Source organism: Triticum urartu, chromosome 1, assembly GCF_003073215.2.
Source record: "Triticum urartu cultivar G1812 chromosome 1, Tu2.1, whole genome shotgun sequence".
Classification (NCBI taxonomy): Eukaryota; Viridiplantae; Streptophyta; class Magnoliopsida; order Poales; family Poaceae; genus Triticum; species Triticum urartu.
The window spans coordinates 132,609,243-132,629,203 of record NC_053022.1 but is presented as its reverse complement, the minus strand read 5'-3'; the positions used below and the strand labels follow the sequence as shown (position 1 = coordinate 132,629,203).

The 19,961-nt window shown below is 44.0% G+C and overlaps 1 protein-coding gene across 2 annotated transcripts; it reads right to left on the bottom strand.

The window, feature by feature from the left end:
* Positions 1–6,716: 6,716 nt before the first annotated feature.
* On the bottom strand, positions 6,717–8,588 carry LOC125518003 (auxin-responsive protein IAA16-like). 2 transcript variants are annotated; one of them, XM_048683033.1, is made up of 6 exons: positions 8,223–8,588; positions 8,055–8,130; positions 7,533–7,792; positions 7,285–7,420; positions 7,098–7,161; positions 6,717–7,012 (listed from the first exon to the last, which is right to left on the bottom strand). In XM_048683033.1, exons 1-6 carry the CDS (start codon positions 8,314–8,316, stop codon positions 6,968–6,970), a joined length of 675 nt encoding a protein of 224 aa, XP_048538990.1. In that variant the 5' UTR covers positions 8,317–8,588; the 3' UTR covers positions 6,717–6,967. The 2 variants fall into 2 exon arrangements, with proteins under 2 accessions (XP_048538990.1, XP_048538952.1); XM_048682995.1 differs by having other exon boundaries at positions 7,533–7,795; positions 8,223–8,556.
* Between the last annotated feature and the right edge of the window lie 11,373 nt (positions 8,589–19,961).

The window sequence follows — 19,961 nt, the reverse complement described above, 5'->3', positions numbered from 1 at the left end:
GTTGGAGTTGGATTGGGGGAGAAGAAAGGAAGGGACGGCGGCGCCAATATTCGTGCTGGGCTGGATGGAGATGGAATTGTTATCGGAGTAATAAATGTCCGGCCCATGTAATGTCGGCCTAATGGACTGTCGCACGTGGGCCTTTATGAGAGGGCGGTAGTTTGTTTTTTAGAGATAAGAGAGTGCGGTAGTAAGCGAAATCACTAATTAAGGAGTACTCGTTGCAAAGAACACTCCACTTTCCCAGGTCGCGACAAATGACGCACATGCAGCGCGCCACTTATCGCAACCTGGAAGTTTTCCCTTTTTTCATAGATCTGTTTATTCAAAACGTTTTATCTCTTAAACCGTGCGTTCAAATCTTGAACCGTTTTCACCGTTGAATTCCTCGCGTCGAGATCTTCAAAACTAGATCCCATGTTGATAGGTTTTGACGAACTTTTTTTTCACGAAAAAGCCGGATGAAAAAAACCGGGCGAAAAACCGGACCGGAAGCATGGTTTTTTTCCCTTTCCGAAAGAGGCACGTCCGTGCCTCTCGCGAAATCACAACCGTGTCTTTCGTGGAAGCAAAACCGTGACCCTCGTGGAAGTAAAAAAATTAAAAAACGCGTTTTTTTTCGTTTCCGAGAGGCACGGCCGTGACTCTCGCGAAAGCACAACCGTGACTCTCGCGAAAGAAAACAAACAGAAAACGCGTATTTTTTCCCTTTCTGAGAGGCACGGCCGTGACTTTCGCGAAAGCACAACCGTGCCTCTCGCGGAAGCAAAACCGTGACTCTCCTGAAAGAAAAAAAAATGCGTTTTGTTTTTCCCTTTTCAAGAGGCACGGCCGTGATGTAACATCCCAAATTTTCAATTTGGAATGTTATACATTAGGTCATCATGCATATCATATTTTATTTTGCTTTTGGTTTTGATCCTAGAAAATCCTAATCAACTCAAGGACCCACGGAGAGAGTTGGGGATTTCGTTATTTACATATTTGAGTTTTCTCAAATTATGTAAACAGGATCATTTGATTTTATTTATTTTATCATCAATTATTGCTATTACAAAAAAAATGAGAGAGGGAATAAAATGACTTTCCCAAAATATAGGGATATTGAGGATTTAATAAAAAAATCAAATAAGATTTATGTCGGAGTTTTTCGGTATTTTATTTGAATTTAGGAAAATGCGCATTTTTCAAAGTTGTAGTTTGGGCCCAGATAGATGTTCACTTTATCGGGCTTGATTTTAGAAACCCGGCAAAATTTATTTCGTGATTTTTGGAGTCCGTTTAGTATTTCTTTTTATTTTTCTTCCGAGCGGAATTATAAAAAAAAACGGGAACCGACTCCGGGCCGTACCCGGCCAGGAAACCGCCGGCCGGGGGGGGGGGGGCTTTATAAGCCGCCGCCCCGGGCCGAGAGAGCCAGCCCACCCCGCCGCCGAAACCCTAGCTAGCAGCCGCCCTAGCCGCCGCCCTAGCCGTCGTCGCCGCCGCCGGAGCGCGCGCCTTTCGAGGTTCACCGCCGCCTCGTTTTTCGTGCAGTTTTTTTTAGAAAAAAAAATTATGTTCGTCGTTTTTCTTTTTCGTCGGATTTTCCGCGGTTATTTTCTGATCGCGATTTCTGATCCGATTTTCGTTTTAGTATAACTTTTCGCTCGTTTATCGGAATCAGGCGATTCAAGCGCCTGGAGTTTCGTCTCGAAACCCTCTTTCCGAATAATCAACTTAAACAAGTTTTTGCTACTGTAAAATTTGCCCTAGATCCAGATTATTAGAACGAAGTTGTTTTCTTTCGCCGTTTGATTTCTTTTGCTTCGTTCGATTTGATTCTTTTTGCAAACCAGGATTCTTAAGTTGAACTTTCTGGTTAGATCTTCTATTTGTGTTTACCTGTGCATTAGATGAGTACTTATTGCCCTAGATCCAGATTACTAGAACGAAGTTGTTTTCTTTCGCCGTTTGATTTCTTTTGCTTCGTTCGATTTGATTCTTTTTGCAAACCAGGATTCTTAAGTTGAACTTTCTGGTTAGATCTTCTATTTGTGTTTACCTGTGCATTAGATGAGTACTTATTGCCCTAGATCCAGATTACTAGAACGAAGTTGTTTTCTTTCGCCGTTTGATTTCTTTTGCTTCGTTCGATTTGATTCTTTTTGCAAACCAGGATTCTTAAGTTGAACTTTCTGGTTAGATCTTCTATTTGTGTTTACCTGTGCATTAGATGAGTACTTATTGCCCTAGATCCAGATTACTAGAACGAAGTTGTTTTCTTTCGCCGTTTGATTTCTTTTGCTTCGTTCGATTTGATTCTTTTTGCAAACCAGGATTCTTAAGTTGAACTTTCTGGTTAGATCTTCTATTTGTGTTTACCTGTGCATTAGATGAGTACTTATTGCCCTAGATCCAGATTACTAGAACGAAGTTGTTTTCTTTCGCCGTTTGATTTCTTTTGCTTCGTTCGATTTGATTCTTTTTGCAAACCAGGATTCTTAAGTTGAACTTTCTGGTTAGATCTTCTATTTGTGTTTACCTGTGCATTAGATGAGTACTTATTGTATGATTGTTGTTTGTCTGCGATAGAATACTCGGAGTGTGCCGCCTGTTACGTTGAATCTCTAGGTTTCGCGGATCATCAGCAAGGCAAGTAACACTTTGATCATACCTTTTCTACAACCCAGTTTTATTGCATTAGATCAATCCTCACACACTGCATGATTAGGATCTGATTAAATTATGGGATGGGAAGTAGATGAGGTAGTACCTATTACCTGTTATTATCAAACCTTTGGGAGTTACTTCTACGTTTGCTTATTATGCCATGCTATGCTAGTAGACATGGATTGGGTGAGTGATATCCATGACAGATGTGAGATTGTTAATTAATGATTTATCTAAGGTGGCAACCTAATACACATCTGGGTGGATTGAGGCACCTGGGGTTTCCAGGACTTGCCTGTTTTTATTGGACCGCCACCCAGACTCAAAGGGATCATGAGATTATTCATACTAGAAACTTTCGTGTGCAACCACAAGCCATTATGGGCTCTGGCATAGTTGACTAAGTTGTGCGAACTCTTACAGTGGTAGACTAGCAGATGTAGGGGATGTAGGTGGTACGGTCTACCCGATCGTAAGGTGCTAGCGCTTCTGAAAGACTATGTCTCGGTCATCCGTCTTCTCAAACACCCTGTAGTGCGAGAAACCAAACGGAGGCGATCGAGTCTTGTGGGGAAAAGTGCGCAAACCTCTGCAGAGTGTAATAAACTAATCATGGTTAACCGTGTCCCCGGTTAAGGAAAATCTTGAGTATCTAGTACCTGGATTTTCATGTGAATCTCAACATGTTACTCTAAATTAATTTTGATGGGTTTTAATGATGTTACTTAATTGGGATTGAGAATCCTGTCAACCATTCTCAATGTTTCACAACCACCATGATAGTAATAAATTTTATTCCTTTGAAGTAGGGAAAAACTGGATTTATGCAAAAACTATAACCATAGAGCTTTCCACCAGCCAAATATGCATATAGTATAGCTGTTGCATTCCATTATTCTCTATGTGTTACCTTGCCAGCATATTCCATGTGCTGACCCGTTTTCGGGCTGCAACGTTAATGTTGCAGACTTTTCAGACGACGATTAAGGAGTTTTTAGGTCGTGGTTCTATACTCAGTGATGCCGTTGGAGTTGATGGACTCACTTATCTTCCAAGCCTTCTGCTGTTATCATCACTAGATGGCCTTAAGCCATATTTATTGTAATAAGTTCTCTTTTAAGACACTCGATGTAATAAGTGTGTGATCGCTACTCTGTTATAAATCCTCCGAGTACTGTGTGGTGTCAGCATTACTGATCCAGGGATGACACCGGAGCACAGAGATCAGACTGTTTGAGGTCTGGTCGCTACACGTGACTCTCGCGAAAGTACAATCGTGCCTCTCGCGGAAGCAAAACCGTGACTCTCGCGAAAGAAAAAAAACAGAAAATGCGTTTTTTTTTTCATTTCCGAAAGGCACGGCCGTGACTCTTGCTAAAGCACAACCGTGCCTCTCGCGGAAGAAAACCATGACTTTCGCGAAAGGAAAAAAAAGAACACGCGTTTTTTTGCGCAAAAAAAATTCGAATTTTTTTTATCGAAAAGCTAAGAAAGACCGGGAGAAAACTAAAACGGCGGGACAAACCGAAAAAAAAACCGTTTAAAAAGCCGAAAACACGTGCGGAAAAAAAAAACAAAATCCGAAGGGAACGTCCAGAGCGCGACACGTGGCAAATGGCTGAGAGCGCGCCAAGTGACGCTGATCGTTGCGAGGCTCGCGAAGGAGCGCTCGTTAACTAGTTGCTCCCGGTAGTAAGCATTTGGTTTTTCTCGCGCCAGATTCTATTTGCTGTCCGCGTGCGTCGAATAGTCGCAGATTCCGAAATAACTAATTGAGGAGTACTTCTTCTAAAGATCACTTTCACCTTCCCAGACCGCAACAAGTAGCGTGTTGTATGTGCGCCACTTATTGCAACATGGGAATTTTCCCTTTTTTCGTAGATTCGTTTATTCAAAACGTTTTACCTCTTAAATCGTGTGTTCAAATCTCCCTAAGACCATGTCTCTCGCAGAAGCAAAAACGTGCATTTCACGGAAGTAAATCCATGCATCTCGCGAAAACGAAAAGAAAAAGGAAACAGGTTTTTTTGCGCAAAAAAATTGAATTTTTTTTTGTCCAAAAGCTAAAAAAGACGGGTGAAAAATCAAAATGCCAAAAAAACCCAAAAAAAACCATCTAACCACCCCAAGTGACCCTTGGGAGGCTCCGGAATGAATGCTCCTATATTAGTTGCTCTCCGCAGCTTCGCTTCAATGAGCGACGCGACATGGGCCGACCCATTTCGAGCGAGCAACTGGTTTCTGAACCTGTTTTTTCCCCTATTTTGTTTATTTACTATTTTTCTGGTTTTCTTCATGCTTTTTTATTTTCTGTTTCATTTTACCTTTCCTTTGCTTTCTCCCTTTTTCATAAATGTAAAAATTTCAAAAAATTACCAGAATTTAAAATTTTAGAAAATGTTCAAAATTTAAAATGTTTTCACATTTTCAGAAATTGTTCATGTGTTCACGAAATGGGTCACCGTGTTGGAGTTGCTTAAAAGCACAATACAGATCAAAATAGAAAATAGGCTATTAAAATGATCAGACCATTTATTTAATACATCAATGAACCACAACCAATATATCTTACTAATCAAATTTCAGACATCAGACACTAAAGAAAAACTAAATTAGCAACATATGCCATAATGTAAAATGGACCTTTTATTTCAAGTGAAAAAACTTATTTCATTTCCCATAAAAAAGCCTTTCTAGCAAACTTCCTAAAATGAGATTGTGGGTTCGAATGAATTGAACACGCATGTGACGTTTTTTTTTTGCAAGGAAACACACAAATGACATTGGTGGTGCACTTGCACGCGCCATTTACTCCTTGTGTTTAATGGCACATCTCCTTTGTAGGTTATCTACAAGTCTACGTACCGGGTCCGTACATGGTTTTACTAATAGAAACACAAAAATGCTACACTTACGGGCAATATACTGATGAATCTTACGGACTGCTCCCCACTAACCAATCCCACTCCCCCGCTGATTTCAAGGGTGGGTCTCGCTGCCGCCAGTTTCCATTTAAACATTGCCAGCTCAGTCCGTAGCTTACTTCCCGTGCCTTCTGTCCTTAAGTCTAGCAAAGTCCATAGAAACACTCTATGTGGGGAAAAAAAATAATGTAAGAGTTCTGTTGTTGGTTCTTTGGCTAGAAAGAAGAACCTCATAGTATAGCTTGGTTGCCCTGCAAGAATTTCATAAGAAAAATGTATTCCTTTATACGAAATTATTCCACTCATGTAGCCAGAAAAGTACTCCCTCTGTAAAGAAATATAAGAGTGTTTAGATATCTACTTATATTTTTTTACAGAGTGAGTATTATTGTAGTTTAAATCATCCCGATCCCTTAGATTCATGTAGAAATTGAGTCCCATAAAATCCTTTAAAGTTTTGAGTTTAAATGTGGTTGAAAATACCCGTGATTTTAAAAAATGTAAAGGGGAATTTGGCATGAAAATGTTTTTGTTCTTAATTAGCAAAAGAAGGACTACGTTGCCTCGGACTGGAGAAATTTTGATGCAAAGTACCTCGCGTTTTGTTCTAGAATTTGTAGAAAAAGGGAATGTGTTTATAGGAAACTAGTCCATTCTCTTTCCTTTTTATTTTTATTGGCGCAACTAATCCATTCCTATAGCGCCAAAAGTAGTACTCCCTCTGTAACTTAATATAAGAGCGTTTAGACTAGTACTTTAGTGATCTAAACGCTTTTATATTAGTTTACAGAGAGAGTATATGAGAAATTCCTGTATAATTTCATTTCAATTCTTCAGATCCCTATAAAATTCTTGTAGAACGTCGCATAAAATCCGTACTTCATATTTTTACTTCCTTTCACATGGTTGAAAAAGAAAATCCTTACTTGAGAGTTTAGAATTTCAAAAATATTTTGGCGCAGGGATCCAGCCCCGTGAGCTCGTTGCTCGCTGGCGCGCAACATGCCCGGAACTGTGGGTGCAGGCATCACGAGAAACTATGGCGCTAGCATTCATGATAACCCAGTTCAGCAAGCAACATCGCTGTATAGTACATGGGCACTGACCAAGATTCCCCCCTCACAGAGGCAGCAACAGTGGTCGATAAAAGCCAAACTTAGCATTCCTGCGCCGTTCCAAAAATCAACACCTTACGAGTTACGACACTGCACTAGATACATGATCCTAACAGTGCAAGTCAGGCCTGCTCGATGATAGCAACATGACACGATGATAGCCAAGAGATCCGGGAAATTTATACAGATCGATAGCAGAAAGTCTAGCTAGCTTGCAAAAAGGATAGAAAACATTCCGATCGAGAGCGACATATGTGTTCTCCCTAAATAAATGGCTCAGCACTCGGCCGCTCCCCTCTTCCGGCTCACCGCCGCTCGTAGCTGCCAACAACAAGGAGCGACAATAAGCAAGATGAATCAGCTTGAAGGATGTGGAGAAAGCATCAGCATTTGCAGTTGTACTGACCGAGGACGCGTTCAGATCCGAGCTCCGCAGCACGCGCAGCCTCTTCGCGGTGGCGATGAACATGCTGCAACAACGTCCAGAGATCGTCGTCAGTAAGTTCAGAACAAGAGGACAAATTTGTTTGTTTTGCGACTGAGACAGAAATCTCTCGCTTGGTTTGTTCAAGGGGAAGATCGATCGAACTCACTTCCATGGCACGTCCCCGACCAGCATCTGGTCGCCCTCGTCGTCCTCGTACACCAGAGTGTACTCGCCGCTGCCGTCCAGCAGCCCCGTGATCGCCGCAGGCTTCTCCCCCGCGCAGGAGCTCTCGTCCCTTTGAGCTGCGGCGCGAGCAGAGCGGACAGAGCAAAGTTAGCCAATGATCGACCAAAGCGCACGCAGGCACGCAGTTTCGCTCGTGGAACGGAAGTGCCGGTTTGCGTGTGCACGTACCGGCGAGGAGGCCCTGGAAGAGGTGGTCGACGGCGTCGGCGAGCTTGCCGTAGCTGCCGTGCGCCTTAAGGTCCACCTTCCGGCCGATGGGGACGCCGTCCATGTTGATCTTCACGAACCGGCCCTTGTAGATGCTGCCATCAGCCTTGCCGCCCGCGCCGTGGCGTGGCTCGGCGGCCGGCGGTTTGGACGAGGAAGCGAGGTTCCGCCGGAAGGAGCGTACCGGAGGCCACCCCACGACCGGAGCGGCGGCCGCCGGCCTGCTGCACGTTCCAGAGACAAGTAGAACATGGATCAGTAAAATCTTTAATCATGTTCCACTTGCACACATTGGCATCTCCACTAGTAGTACAGGTAACAGATAAATTATGGAGCTGCTGCTAGTGGCAGTGACAGTTTCTTGGAAGAAAAGGTGAAATTGGCCCGACAAGCACAAGGAACAGCAAGGTAAAATCTCATATTTACTCCAGCAGGTTGGAGGAACTACTCTACTATACCAAGGAAAACCAAACCAAACTAAACCTTGGCTTGGAGCCGTTGCTTCTTCCCTTTGCTCCAGCACCAGCAGCACCACGGCGGCCTCCCTTCCCCTCCAAGCCTGAGACGAACAGCAAAAGGCAAAGCATGAAGCTTCGAAGAAAGAAGAGGAATTAAGGAGCAAGAAGCAAGCATGCATGGCGCAGGAGCTACCTTCTTGGCCTGGTGATCCGGAGAAGTAGCCAGGCAGGCCGAGGCTCAGCTCAAGCCCCCTCTCTTCCTCATCCTTCGACCCGTTCCAAGCCATCTTTCTCTCTCCCCCCCTCTCTCTTTCAACCCTCTTTTGAAGAACTGGTTGCTAGACAGACACAGCAGCCTCACAAGTCACAGGAGCCAGCTCTCTCTCTCCCTCTCACTCTCTCTGTTGAGTCTGAAGCAGCAGGAAATGGGGAGCTATATATAGAGGGAGGACAAGCTGGTGCTGCGCCCGAGAAGCAGGCACAGACCGGAAAGGCCAAGCGAGGCTTGGAGAAGGGACAAGGATGGAGTACTACATTTCCACACACACACACTCTCTCTCTACTCTACAGAGTATCTGCACTCGATTGCTATCTCCACTCCTGATGCATCATTGCTCCTGCTCTGCCCCTCTCTCACACACACTCTCTCTCTCTGTAGCGGAGGAGAGAGAAGTATACGCCAACTCCTTCTGTCTTCGTATCTTTTTCATATGCTTCCATGAAAGATCACCTTTTGAAAATTCTGGCAGCCTTACTCTCTCTCTCTCTTCTCTTGCATGCATTGCCTTTTCCACTCTCTCTCTAGCGATGCAGTAAAGGAGCTGTAGGTGTGCAGTGCAGAGACGGGAATAAGCCAGGGAGGGATTCCAGGGCTGCGACAGAGCCCGGGAAAGGCAACGGGAGAAAGCATCTACGCTGCTCGCGCAGGAGGGCGCAGCAAGCAAAGCCAGCCAAGCACACAGACAAATCACACCCAATGCCCTCTGCCCCTCTCTCTCATCTTCAATTCTTGTCATAAGTTTTATGAGTTAAAAAAATACATGTTCCTAACCGTTTTGGGACGACCATTCTTCTACGGAGCATAGATGCATTTGGCAAGATAGTAGCCCGTCGTATACTCATGATCATTGACAAAATAGTTGCAAGATGGAGCTTCTCCGGCAACAAGTCTTTTGAACAATGGTTATCTCTAAAGGAAATTAAGGTCATTATAAGAGCCAAGCAATCCAAGGTATGAATGCCAAAATCCATAGATCCGCTGATGCAACTTGTTGAGTATATTGATTATTAGGAAAGACGAGATAGACTAGGATTTGTTCTGGCTTATCTTGCACTCCAAATTAATCATTGTACTTATATATATATATAGAGAGAGAGAAGCACTATTCTGATCCTGGGATCAGAATAGTTATTCGGATCATAGCTCGCCTTATAAGGAGGCGCGTAGGGATCAGAATAGTTATTCGGATCACAGCTCGCCTTATAAGGAGGCGCGTAGATCTTTCTGAACTCCACGAACTACCCCACCAGTCCCGGCTAAAAAAAAATCGGCCACGAGGCCACAACCACGACCCCCCCACCTCCCTCCGATCCCATCGTCGCCGATATCGCCATGGATCCACTCGCCCCGGCCTGGACTCTCCGTCGCCGGAGCCCCACTCGCCGCCGGCCCCGCCAACTGCGCGAGCCGCCCCCCTTAGCCCGGCCGTCACTCCCTGACGTCGACCCAGACGCATCTCCTGCCCCCTCGATCCATCCCCTTCCCCCTGACTCCCTCCCCTCCATAGCACCGCCGACCTCCCTCCACTGCGCCGCCAGGCTTCCTCCACTGCGCCACCGGCCTGCCTCCACTGTGCCCCCAGCTTCCCTGAGCCAAACGCGGCACCCACCACCACCAGGCGACCCCGCCGCCGCTCCTCCCTCAGCCGGTGACACCGCCGCCGCCCATCCCCAAGCAGGCGCCTCCGCGTCCGGCCCGGCCCTAGCCACAGACGCGTTGCAACCCCGACCCCAACCGGCGACACACCACACCCCGCCTCCAACAGATCGGGAGACATCGCCGCACCACCTCCCGAAGCACGTCGGGGGTCGTCGGATCTGGCAAGATCCTTCACCGCTCTTTACTCGCCGGTGACCACTTTCCATTTTCTTGGAATTGAAGTTCAGGTACAACAGAGGAAGAAAACTTCAGATAGTTCTTGCATATAAATTCAGAAGAATGTTGTTCATACAGTGATTCACTTTCCATTATAAATGTACGTACATGTTTATGCCTACGCACCACCGCTGCCTGCAACCCTCCTGACGCATTCGCTCAAATTTCCCATCGCTGGCGGTCGCAGCATCAATTGCGGCTGGATGGAGATGCAAAAATGGTCGTACGCACTAAAACAAATCCTCCCGACAGTCCGTCAGTAGCATAGGGTAATTCAGTTACTTGTTCTTGCAGATGCTAGAGTAATTTCCTTCGGTCCACACTGAGCAGAGGTCATGGCATCTATTTCTTATTTTTTCTGTATGAAAAATTATGAAAAGGAAGGAATGGTCTGGCTGGATGAGCAGTCCTAGTTGAGTTCTCCCTACGGATACTTAGAATTATATTTCCAAATATTAAGTTCCCTTTGATATTTGATTCCACCTTACAAGCAAGGATGCTCTAAAAATCGAACACGTGATGCTTGATACACCGCGACTCAAGTTCTCTGTTATTTCCTGTTGAAGGTCAGCAGCAGGGCACAAGGCACATCAGGACGGTTGCCCGGACCTGGCCTGTATCCATTCTGCCTCTGTCAGAACTGTGACGGCCATGTATCCGTCGAGCGTTGACTTTGTCTGTCCGTGAGCACCTCTTCCACACAATCAACCGCAGATACACGGATACACATGTACTCGTATACTTGTACTTCATAGCTTCTGACCTCTCTGAATTTGTGTGCATGTTTTTGGTGCATGTCATTGCATAGCTCCACCACTGAATTTGGAATTTCAGTCAATGCTTAAACTTGATAAAAAAGAGCAAGAAACAATGACAAATGATGTGTGTTTTTCAGGGAAGTGAGCTGAGAATTTAGATGTTCCTTTCACAATATTGAGGCCATCGATCAAGCTATTATATGGTCGTTAAAAACTAGTATGATGTTATGTATTTATGGTTGTAGGAAAGATGGTTTCTACGTCAAAAGTATGTGGTAGTTGTGTGTGCGTGTGCCCGCGCGCGCGTTTCTGTGTGTGGTTGTGTGATGGGTGTGTCCTTCTATTTTATTCATATGTAAAAAGGAAAAAAGGTCTCATATATGAGATAAGCAATTAGTTAAAAAATGTAATAATGAAAAAAATGTTATCCATGAAAATTCTCATATTCTTAAAATAAAGACCAAGAAGTTCAAGTAAAAAAAGAAGAATTTGATGTCTATTTAAAAATTGTGATTTTTCACGTGTCAAAAAGATTTTCAACCAAGAAGTTCAAAATATAATAATCAAGGAGTTCAATGTTTATAGAAAAATTGAACGACCTTGCTTCTTAAAAACAGGAACTTCAAATTAAAAATAGCAAAACAAGAAGTCCAAATTAACAAGATGGAGCTATTCAATGATTATAGGAAACTTGGATTTTTCTTGTTATTAAAGAATGGAAACAAGAAGTTCAAAATTTAAATAACGTAGTAGTTTGATCTATAAAAAAATAGAAAAATCCAAATCTGCTAACGGGAAGATCATAAGAAGTTCAAACAGAAAAATACAGAAGTTCAAAAGATAACAATGCACTTTGAAGTGAATATTTCACCGTTTCTAAAATAAAAAAACAAGAAGTTCAAATTCTAAAAATAAAGCCGTTCAAAAATCATAAAAAGGATTTTCATCGTTTCTAAATAAAAAATGGCACTTCGTTATTTATGAACAAGCCCTCCCACCCCCGTTGTGGCCATGCTTGACCCACGGCTTCTGGCCATCATCGCGGTCAATCCTCTGCCTTTAATATTTCTTCAAGACACACATTTTGAAAAAATGGAACCTGAAGATATTGGTTGTTCCGTCGGCCGAGCGGTGGATGCAACACACTCCATCACTGTCAAAAAATGGGTGCTCCCAGATACATAAATTTTCTCTTGCGTACGTGTATTTCTCTCAGGCAGAAAGAGAGAAGTTCATCCTAGCTACTGGGGGTCGTTCAATGTGTATACTAAAAGAAGGGGGGAACAACATGTGAGCATCAGTGTGTGGGTGTTGTTCTATTATGTCTCTCTCTGTGTGTGTGTGTGTGTAACTTTTGCACAAAAATAAACTCTAGAAGTTCACAAAACCCCGAAAAGCCTACAAGTTAAAAGACAAAACAATAGACAATTTTTTCCGTCTCTGAAACTAAACCAAGAAGTTCAAATTTAAGATACATAGCAGGGTCAATGTTTATAAGAAAATTAGAATTTTTTATATCTAAAGAAAAGCAAGAAGTTCAAAATAACATAACACATGACTTTGATGCTTATGTTTTTTATAAAAAGAACATTGTTTTACGGTTTAAAAAAATGGAAAAATAAAGTATTTCAAATAAACCAAGAAGTTGAAATTATAAAAAACAAGTTCAATATTTATAAAAAAACATAGGTTTCCTTTGTTACTAAAGAATAAAATTAAAGAAGTTCAAATTAAAATAAAAAGAGTAGTTTGATGTTTACAGAAAACTCAAATTCTTTCCATTTCTAGGAAAAAAAGTATGAGGTTCAATTTAAAAAAAGTGTTTTATGTTTATTTGGAAACATATATTTTGTAAGAATAAGATTAAGAAGTTCAATTCGAAATAACATAGAAGTTCGAAGAATATAAAAAACTCAGATTTGTTGCAAAAAGTCTATGTGCACCCCCGTGCATGGTTCATAATTTATATCGCGGCATGTCCGACCTCCAATTACATGTTTTAAAAATAACAAAAAATGACGTCGGACCTTCAATTGTATGTAATTCGACATACACACAAAAATGTGACAGAAGTTCGTAGTGAAAACAGCGAGAAGTTCAAATACTGCAAGCAATGCATTTCAGGTGAGAATAGAAGTATAGAAAAATAAAGGCTTAAAAATTTTGTTGACAGAAGTTCAAGTGCTCTGTCCAGGGAAGTTTAAAAATTCTTGCGAGAGAGGTTCACCATGTATTTCCATGCTTTAATCAAAATATAAAAAGTTGAAGTTCAAATTGAAATAACACAGAAGTTCGGAGTTTATTAAAACCTAGGATTTACCTGTTCAAAAAATAAAAAACACAACGCCATTTTTTGCATTTTTAAAAACAACTCATAAATGAAAAAATGGTTGCTAGAAGTTCAAGTGCTCGGCGAAGAAAAGTTCAAAAAATTCTTGTGAGAGAGGTTCACCGTGTATTTAGATGTCCAAAATACGTAAAAAAATATGTTGTTTTTTGGGTTTTAAAATAATTCTCTCAAACCAGAGGGAAGTTCAAAATGATAATAACCAGAAGTTCACGTACTCCTTGGTGTGTGTTCCATATAATAAAAATACAATAAAGTAAAACAGAGTGAAGTTCAAACAGACATGCCCCAGAAGTTCAACTACTTCACATAGTGCAAAAAACAGCACGTCAAAAACAGAGTGAGGTTCAAACAGACATGCCCGTGAAGTTCAACTACTTCACGCAGTGCATTTCCGTTCGCGATGAACGCAGAAATCATGATCTCGCCATTTTCTAATTTACCTAAAAACTACAGGAATATCATTTGTATAAGTTTCAAGTCCTCGGTCGGAGAAAGTTAAAAAAAATTATTGTGAGAGGGGTTTGTACAAAAGGAATATCATTTGTGTAACACTGACGATGGATGAGAAAATTACAAACGAAAATACATCACAGAAGTTCAACTGAAAACAGCAGGAAGTTCAATTACTACAATGGATGAATTTCAGATGAAAAACTTTTAAAATTGTCGCGAATATGAAAAAACGATCAACACGGGAAAGTTAAGTGCTTACAGCAGCTTTCCACTGGTATATCACTTGCTCAATTTCAGTGAGTGGATGGAGAGTTACGAGCAGTGGATGGAGACCTACGAGCAAAAAAATCACGTGAAAAACAGAGTGAAGTTCAGGTACACGCGTCGAGAAGTTCAGGTTCTTCACGCGGTGCATTTTCGAAGAATCTGTTTCGCGATATAGGCAGAACGCATGATCCCACCGTTTTCAAAATTAATTGAAAACGGCTAGGAATCAGAGAAAACCATCAACATGAAAAAGTGTCGCATTTTCCATAGCTTTTCAGCGGTATATTATTTGCCCCATTTCGATAAAGTTTGTAGAAATTACGGCGAAAATATATTTTTCGCCATTTTTGAAACTGACTTAAAACCGTAAAGAATTGGGTGAAACAATACATACCAAAAAGTTTCGCACTTGTTGAAGCTTTCCAACGCCATATCATTTGCTGCATTCGGACGAACAGTTAAAAAATTAGCTCGAAAATACGAACTCGGTAGGACTTGGTGTTGAGGAACGTTGCAGAAAACAAAAAATTTCCTACTCGTTTCACCAAGATCATCTAGGAGTTCATCTAGCAATGAGTCATTGGATGCATCTACATACCTTTGTAGATGGCGCACGGAAGCGTTCAAAAGAACGGTGATGATGTAGTCGAACACGACGTGATCCAAATCACCGATGACCAAGCGCCGAACGGACGGCACCTCCGCGTTCAACACATGTACGGGACGGGAGACGTCTCCTCCTTCTTGATCCAGCAAGGGGAGGAGGAGAGGTTGATGAAGATCCAGCAGCACGACGGCGTGGTGGTGGATGCAGGGCGTCACAGTAGCAGGGCTTCGCCTATACTACGAGAGAGAGACGTAACGGGGAGAGAGGGAGGCGCCAAGGCTGAGGTATGAAGTCCTCCCCTCTCCTCAACTATATATAGGGGTGCCAAGGGGGGGGGGCGGCCCTAGTAGATGGATCTACTAGGGGGGCGGCGGCCAAGGGGTGGGGGGCTTGCCCCCCAAGCAAGGGGGCGCCCCCTCTAGGGTTCCCCCCCAACCCTAGGCGCATGGGCCCTTGGGGGGGTGGCGCCCCAGCCCACTTTGGGCTGGGTTCCCTCCCACTTCAGCCCATGGGGCCCCCCGGGATAGGTGGCCCCACCCGGTGGACCCCCGGGACCCTTCCGGTGGTCCCGGTACAATACCGGTGACCCCGAAACTTGTCCCGATGGCCGAAACAGCACTTCCTATATATAATTCTTTACCTCCGGACCATTCCGGAACTCATCGTGACGTCCGAGATCTCATCCGGGACTCCGGACAACATTCGGGTTACTGCATATACATATCTTCACAACCCTAGCGTCACCGAACCTTAAGTGTGTAGACCCTACGGGTTCGGGAGACAAGCAGACATGACCGAGACGACTCTCCGGTCAATAACCAACAGCGGGATCTGGATACCCATGTTGGCTCCCACATGCTCCACGATGATCTCATCGGATGAACCACGATGTCGAGGATTCAATCAACCCCGTATGCAATTCCCTTTGTCAATCGATATGTTACTTGCCCGAGATTCGATCGTCGGTATCCCAATACCTCGTTCAATCTCGTTACCGGCAAGTCACTTTACTCATACCGTAATGCATGATCCCGTGACCAGACACTTGGTCACTTTGAGCTCATTATGATGATGCATTACCGAGTGGGCCCAGTGATACCTCTCCGTCATACGGAGTGACAAATCCCAATCTTGATCCATGTCAACCCAACAGACACTTTCGGAGATACCCGTAGTCTACCTTTATAGTCACCCAGTTACGTTGTGACGTTTGGTAGACCCAAAGCACTCCTACGGTATCCGGGAGTTACACGATCTCATGGTCTAAGGAAAAGATACTTTGACATTGGAAAACTCTAGCAAACGAACTATACGATCTTGTGCTATGTTTAGGATTGGGTCTTGTCCATCACATCATTCTCCTAATGATGTGATCTCGTTATCAATGACATCCAATGTCCATAGTCAGGAAACCATGACTATCTGTTGATCAACGAGCTAGTCAACTAGAGGCTTACTAGGGACATGTTGGTGTCTGTTATTCACACATGTATTATGATTTCCGGATAACACAATTATAGCATGAATAAAGACAATTATCATGAACAAGGAAATATAATAATAATGCTTTTATTATTGCCTCTAGGGCATATTTCCAACACTTGGACCATTTTCTAAATTACTCTTAAACCATTCAAAATTAGAAAAAAACTTTCAAGATGAAAAAGTAGCGCATTTTCATAAGCTTTCCAACGCCGTATCATATGCCTCCATTGGATTAGCCGTTTAGAAATGACATCGAAAAAACTAACTCAGCTGTTCGGTTTACAAAATTTTACGTTTTTTCAAATTACACTTTAACCATAGGGAATTAGAGAAAACTTTCAACATGTGGAAGGAGCGGTTTTGCAGAAGCTTTCCAACGCCATATTATATGCCTCATTCCGATAAACGGTTTAGAAATGCGATCGAAAATACGATTCACGTTTTTGTGCGAAGAAAAAACGGTTTTCAAAACTGCTCTTAAACCACTTATATTTTGCCAAAAATTTAAGTTGGGTCATGATACTGATGTCCATAGCTTTCCAACGGTATATGGCAAGCCCCATTTCGGCAATGTTGGCAGAAGTTCAAACTAGTTCACAGGGAAGTTCAACGTACTACTAGCGGGGCATGTCAGGTTGTGATCAGAATATTATTCTGATCCCGTGATCAGAATAGTGTTCATATATATATATATATGCCCATGAGGCTCAAGCAATACAATAAACAATCCACCAAATCTCTCTCACTCCCTTCTAACATGGTATCAGCCTAACTGATTCAAACCCTAGTCGCCGCCGTTTTCGCACCCGCACGCCGCCCCTGGGGCGGTTGGCCTCCATGACCGCCGCCTGGGGCCACGTCGCCCGTACCTAGGGTTCGTCCGCCGGTCATGTTGACCGTCTGCCCTAGAGTCTTTTTTCCCGATGTTGGAGTCTACGGTAGGGTGCGTCGACTGCAAATTAAAATTTCCTACGCGCAGAACAACCAAGAACATGCTACGGGAGATGGATCACAGTTCGTTACCACTAGATGCGCAGTGCCGTGCAGCGGAAGAAGAGTTGGGGCGGCGCGTCCGCGTGGATCGTCTCCTCCTCGTCCGATCTCCCTCGTACAACCGGTGGTCGGTTCCCATGTATAGGTTCGCCGGAGCGGCGCAAGTGCACCGCCTCTAACGGTATCCGCGCATGCAGGAGGAATGTTGTGCGACGGACTGCTAGGTCCGATCACACAACCGGCGGCGAGTGGAGGTGTCTATTCGCAACACATGCAAACCCTAGTGACAGCGCCGAAGCGATCAACCGCGTGAGTATGCGGCACCTCCACTATATATATAGGCGTCCGTCGCGGGCTCAACACTTGGGCCTCGCACGGACCCTAAAGCCCATAAGTCTACTCGGCCACAATCCAAATACAGTTCGGATCACATCCGACCAGTGTCCTCGGATCCGACCTCGTAGGTTCCTTCCCTTAAGTGCGCGACCCTTTAGGTTCAAGTCGGCTTGGTCGCAGTTCGGATCAACTCCGAACTGCATGGTTGGTAGCGGCCTCTAGCAAGGCATGCCGAACACCAAGCAGACTATGAAGCTGGTTAGCGAACCTGTACATCATACTTCCATTCCTTTTGCCACACGATATATGTTGTCGAGCTCAAGACGAGTCTGTCATCCTTGTGCTAGCCCAACCTCTTTCTCGTTCCAGTGATGCCGACCACTATCCGGATTATCTCATAATCCTTGTCGCATGGCCATGCTTATCCTGGTCGGATCACACGAGGGGCCCAGAGTATATCTCTCCCGGTCGGAGGGGCAAATCCCATCTTGCTCGACCATGTCTCGCAGCATGGGTCTGGACAAGTCTGAAACCTACCTTTGTAACTACCCAGTCACGGAGTAGCATTTGGTCGGCCCAAAGCAAGTCTGTCACCATCCCGAGTACATGCGTCAGCTCAGGTCTTAGGACATAGAACATACGCTGCACTAGAGACTCACAGATGACATATCGCTGCGTCTCATAGTTGGTCTGTCCGACTCGGACCTTATCTCGACTCGGATCCGACTACATCGAATCCGACCAGATCCTTCCAAGTCCATATTATCCGGTTAGCATCCAATGCTCCATGGCTAGTGAGACCAAGCCATCGACCGTGTCATATGCTAGTCTAGTTGGTTGCGCGTCCACACAGCCCTTTCGACTAGGGACCTTTTAGGACAGTCATCATACAATGCATAGTCCCACAAACAAGTCACGTACTTGCTGATACACATCATTGATAATGTCTAAGGACTATCTTTATTCATAAACACATAGAAAATATCATCATAGATGATTGCCTCTAGGGCATATCTCCAACAGTCTCCCACTTGCACTAGAGTCAATCAAATAGACATCAAATGCCCATAGCTCTAACGTGCCCCTCATGCTTGGGTTGTGGAAGCGGCTTAGTCAACGGATCCGCAACATTTGCATTCGTGTGAATTTTGCATAACTCTATATCACCACTCTTTACGATCGTTCGTATCAGGTGATATTTCCGATCTATGTGTCTGACCTTGTGGTGATTCCTCAGCTCCTTGGCTTGTGCGATGGCACCAGAATTATCACAATAAAGGTCCAATGGTTTTACCGAGGTTGGGAAAATACCAAGATCATCCAGAAAGTTCCGGATCCAAACACCTTCCTTTGAAGCTTCACAAGCCGCAATGTATTCGGCTTCTGTAGTAGAATCGGCCACCGTATCTTGCTTGGAACTCATCCAGCTCACTGCTCCTCCGTTCATGATGTACACGAATCCGGACTGTGATCGACAATCATCTCTGTCAGTTTGGAAACTAGCATCGGCGTAACCCCTTACGACGATCTCTTCCTCACCTCCATAAACTAGGAACATCTCTTTAGTCCTTTTCAGGTACTTCAAAATAGTCTTTACCGCTGCCCAGTGACTCTCACCTGGGTTGGCCTGGTATCTACTTGTTAAGCTTATTGCAAAAGCGACATCGGGCCGCGTACATATCATGTCATACATGATGGATCCGATTGCCGAGGCATATGGAATCCTACTCATCCTGCTTCGCTCATCAGATGTTGAAGGACTCTGAGTCTCGCTTAGCCTTATACCATGTGAGAGTGGCAAGAACCCTTTCTTTGCCTCACTCATGTTGAACCGCTTCAACACTTTATCTATGTACGTGCTCTGGCTTAAGCCGAGCTGCCTCCTTGATCTATCTCTATAGATCTTAATGCCTAAAATGTACATTGCCTCACCAAGGTCCTTCATCGAAAACTTGCCATTCAATGACTCCTTGACCGAGTTCAGCATCGAAATATCATTTCCGATCAGTAGTATGTCATCCACATACAAGATCAAAAACACTATCGAGCTCCCACTTAACTTCTTGTATAAACAAGAGTCCTCTTCGCTTTTGATGAAGCCGAAACCAGTGACGACCTCATCAAAACGAATGTTCCAGCTCCGAGATGCTTGCCTCAACCCATAAATGGATCTCTTGAGCTTGCATACCTTACTAGTGCTAGTCGGATCGACAAAACCCTCGAGCTGTATCATATACACGTCCTCGGTTAAATTTCCGTGAAGGAAAGCCATCTTGACATCCATCTGCCATATCTCGTAATCGAAATATGCAGCTATAGCTAGTACGATCCTCACCGACTTCAACATCACTACCGGCGAGTAAGTCTCGTCGTAGTCAATTCATTGAACTTGTCCATAACCCTTAGCGACAAGTCGAGCTTTGTGGATCTGAACATTTCCATCCACATTGGTTTTCTTCTTAAAGACCCATTTGCAACCAATGGCCGTTACGCCAAGGTAGTCAGAATCCCGACTTGACTCCTAGAAT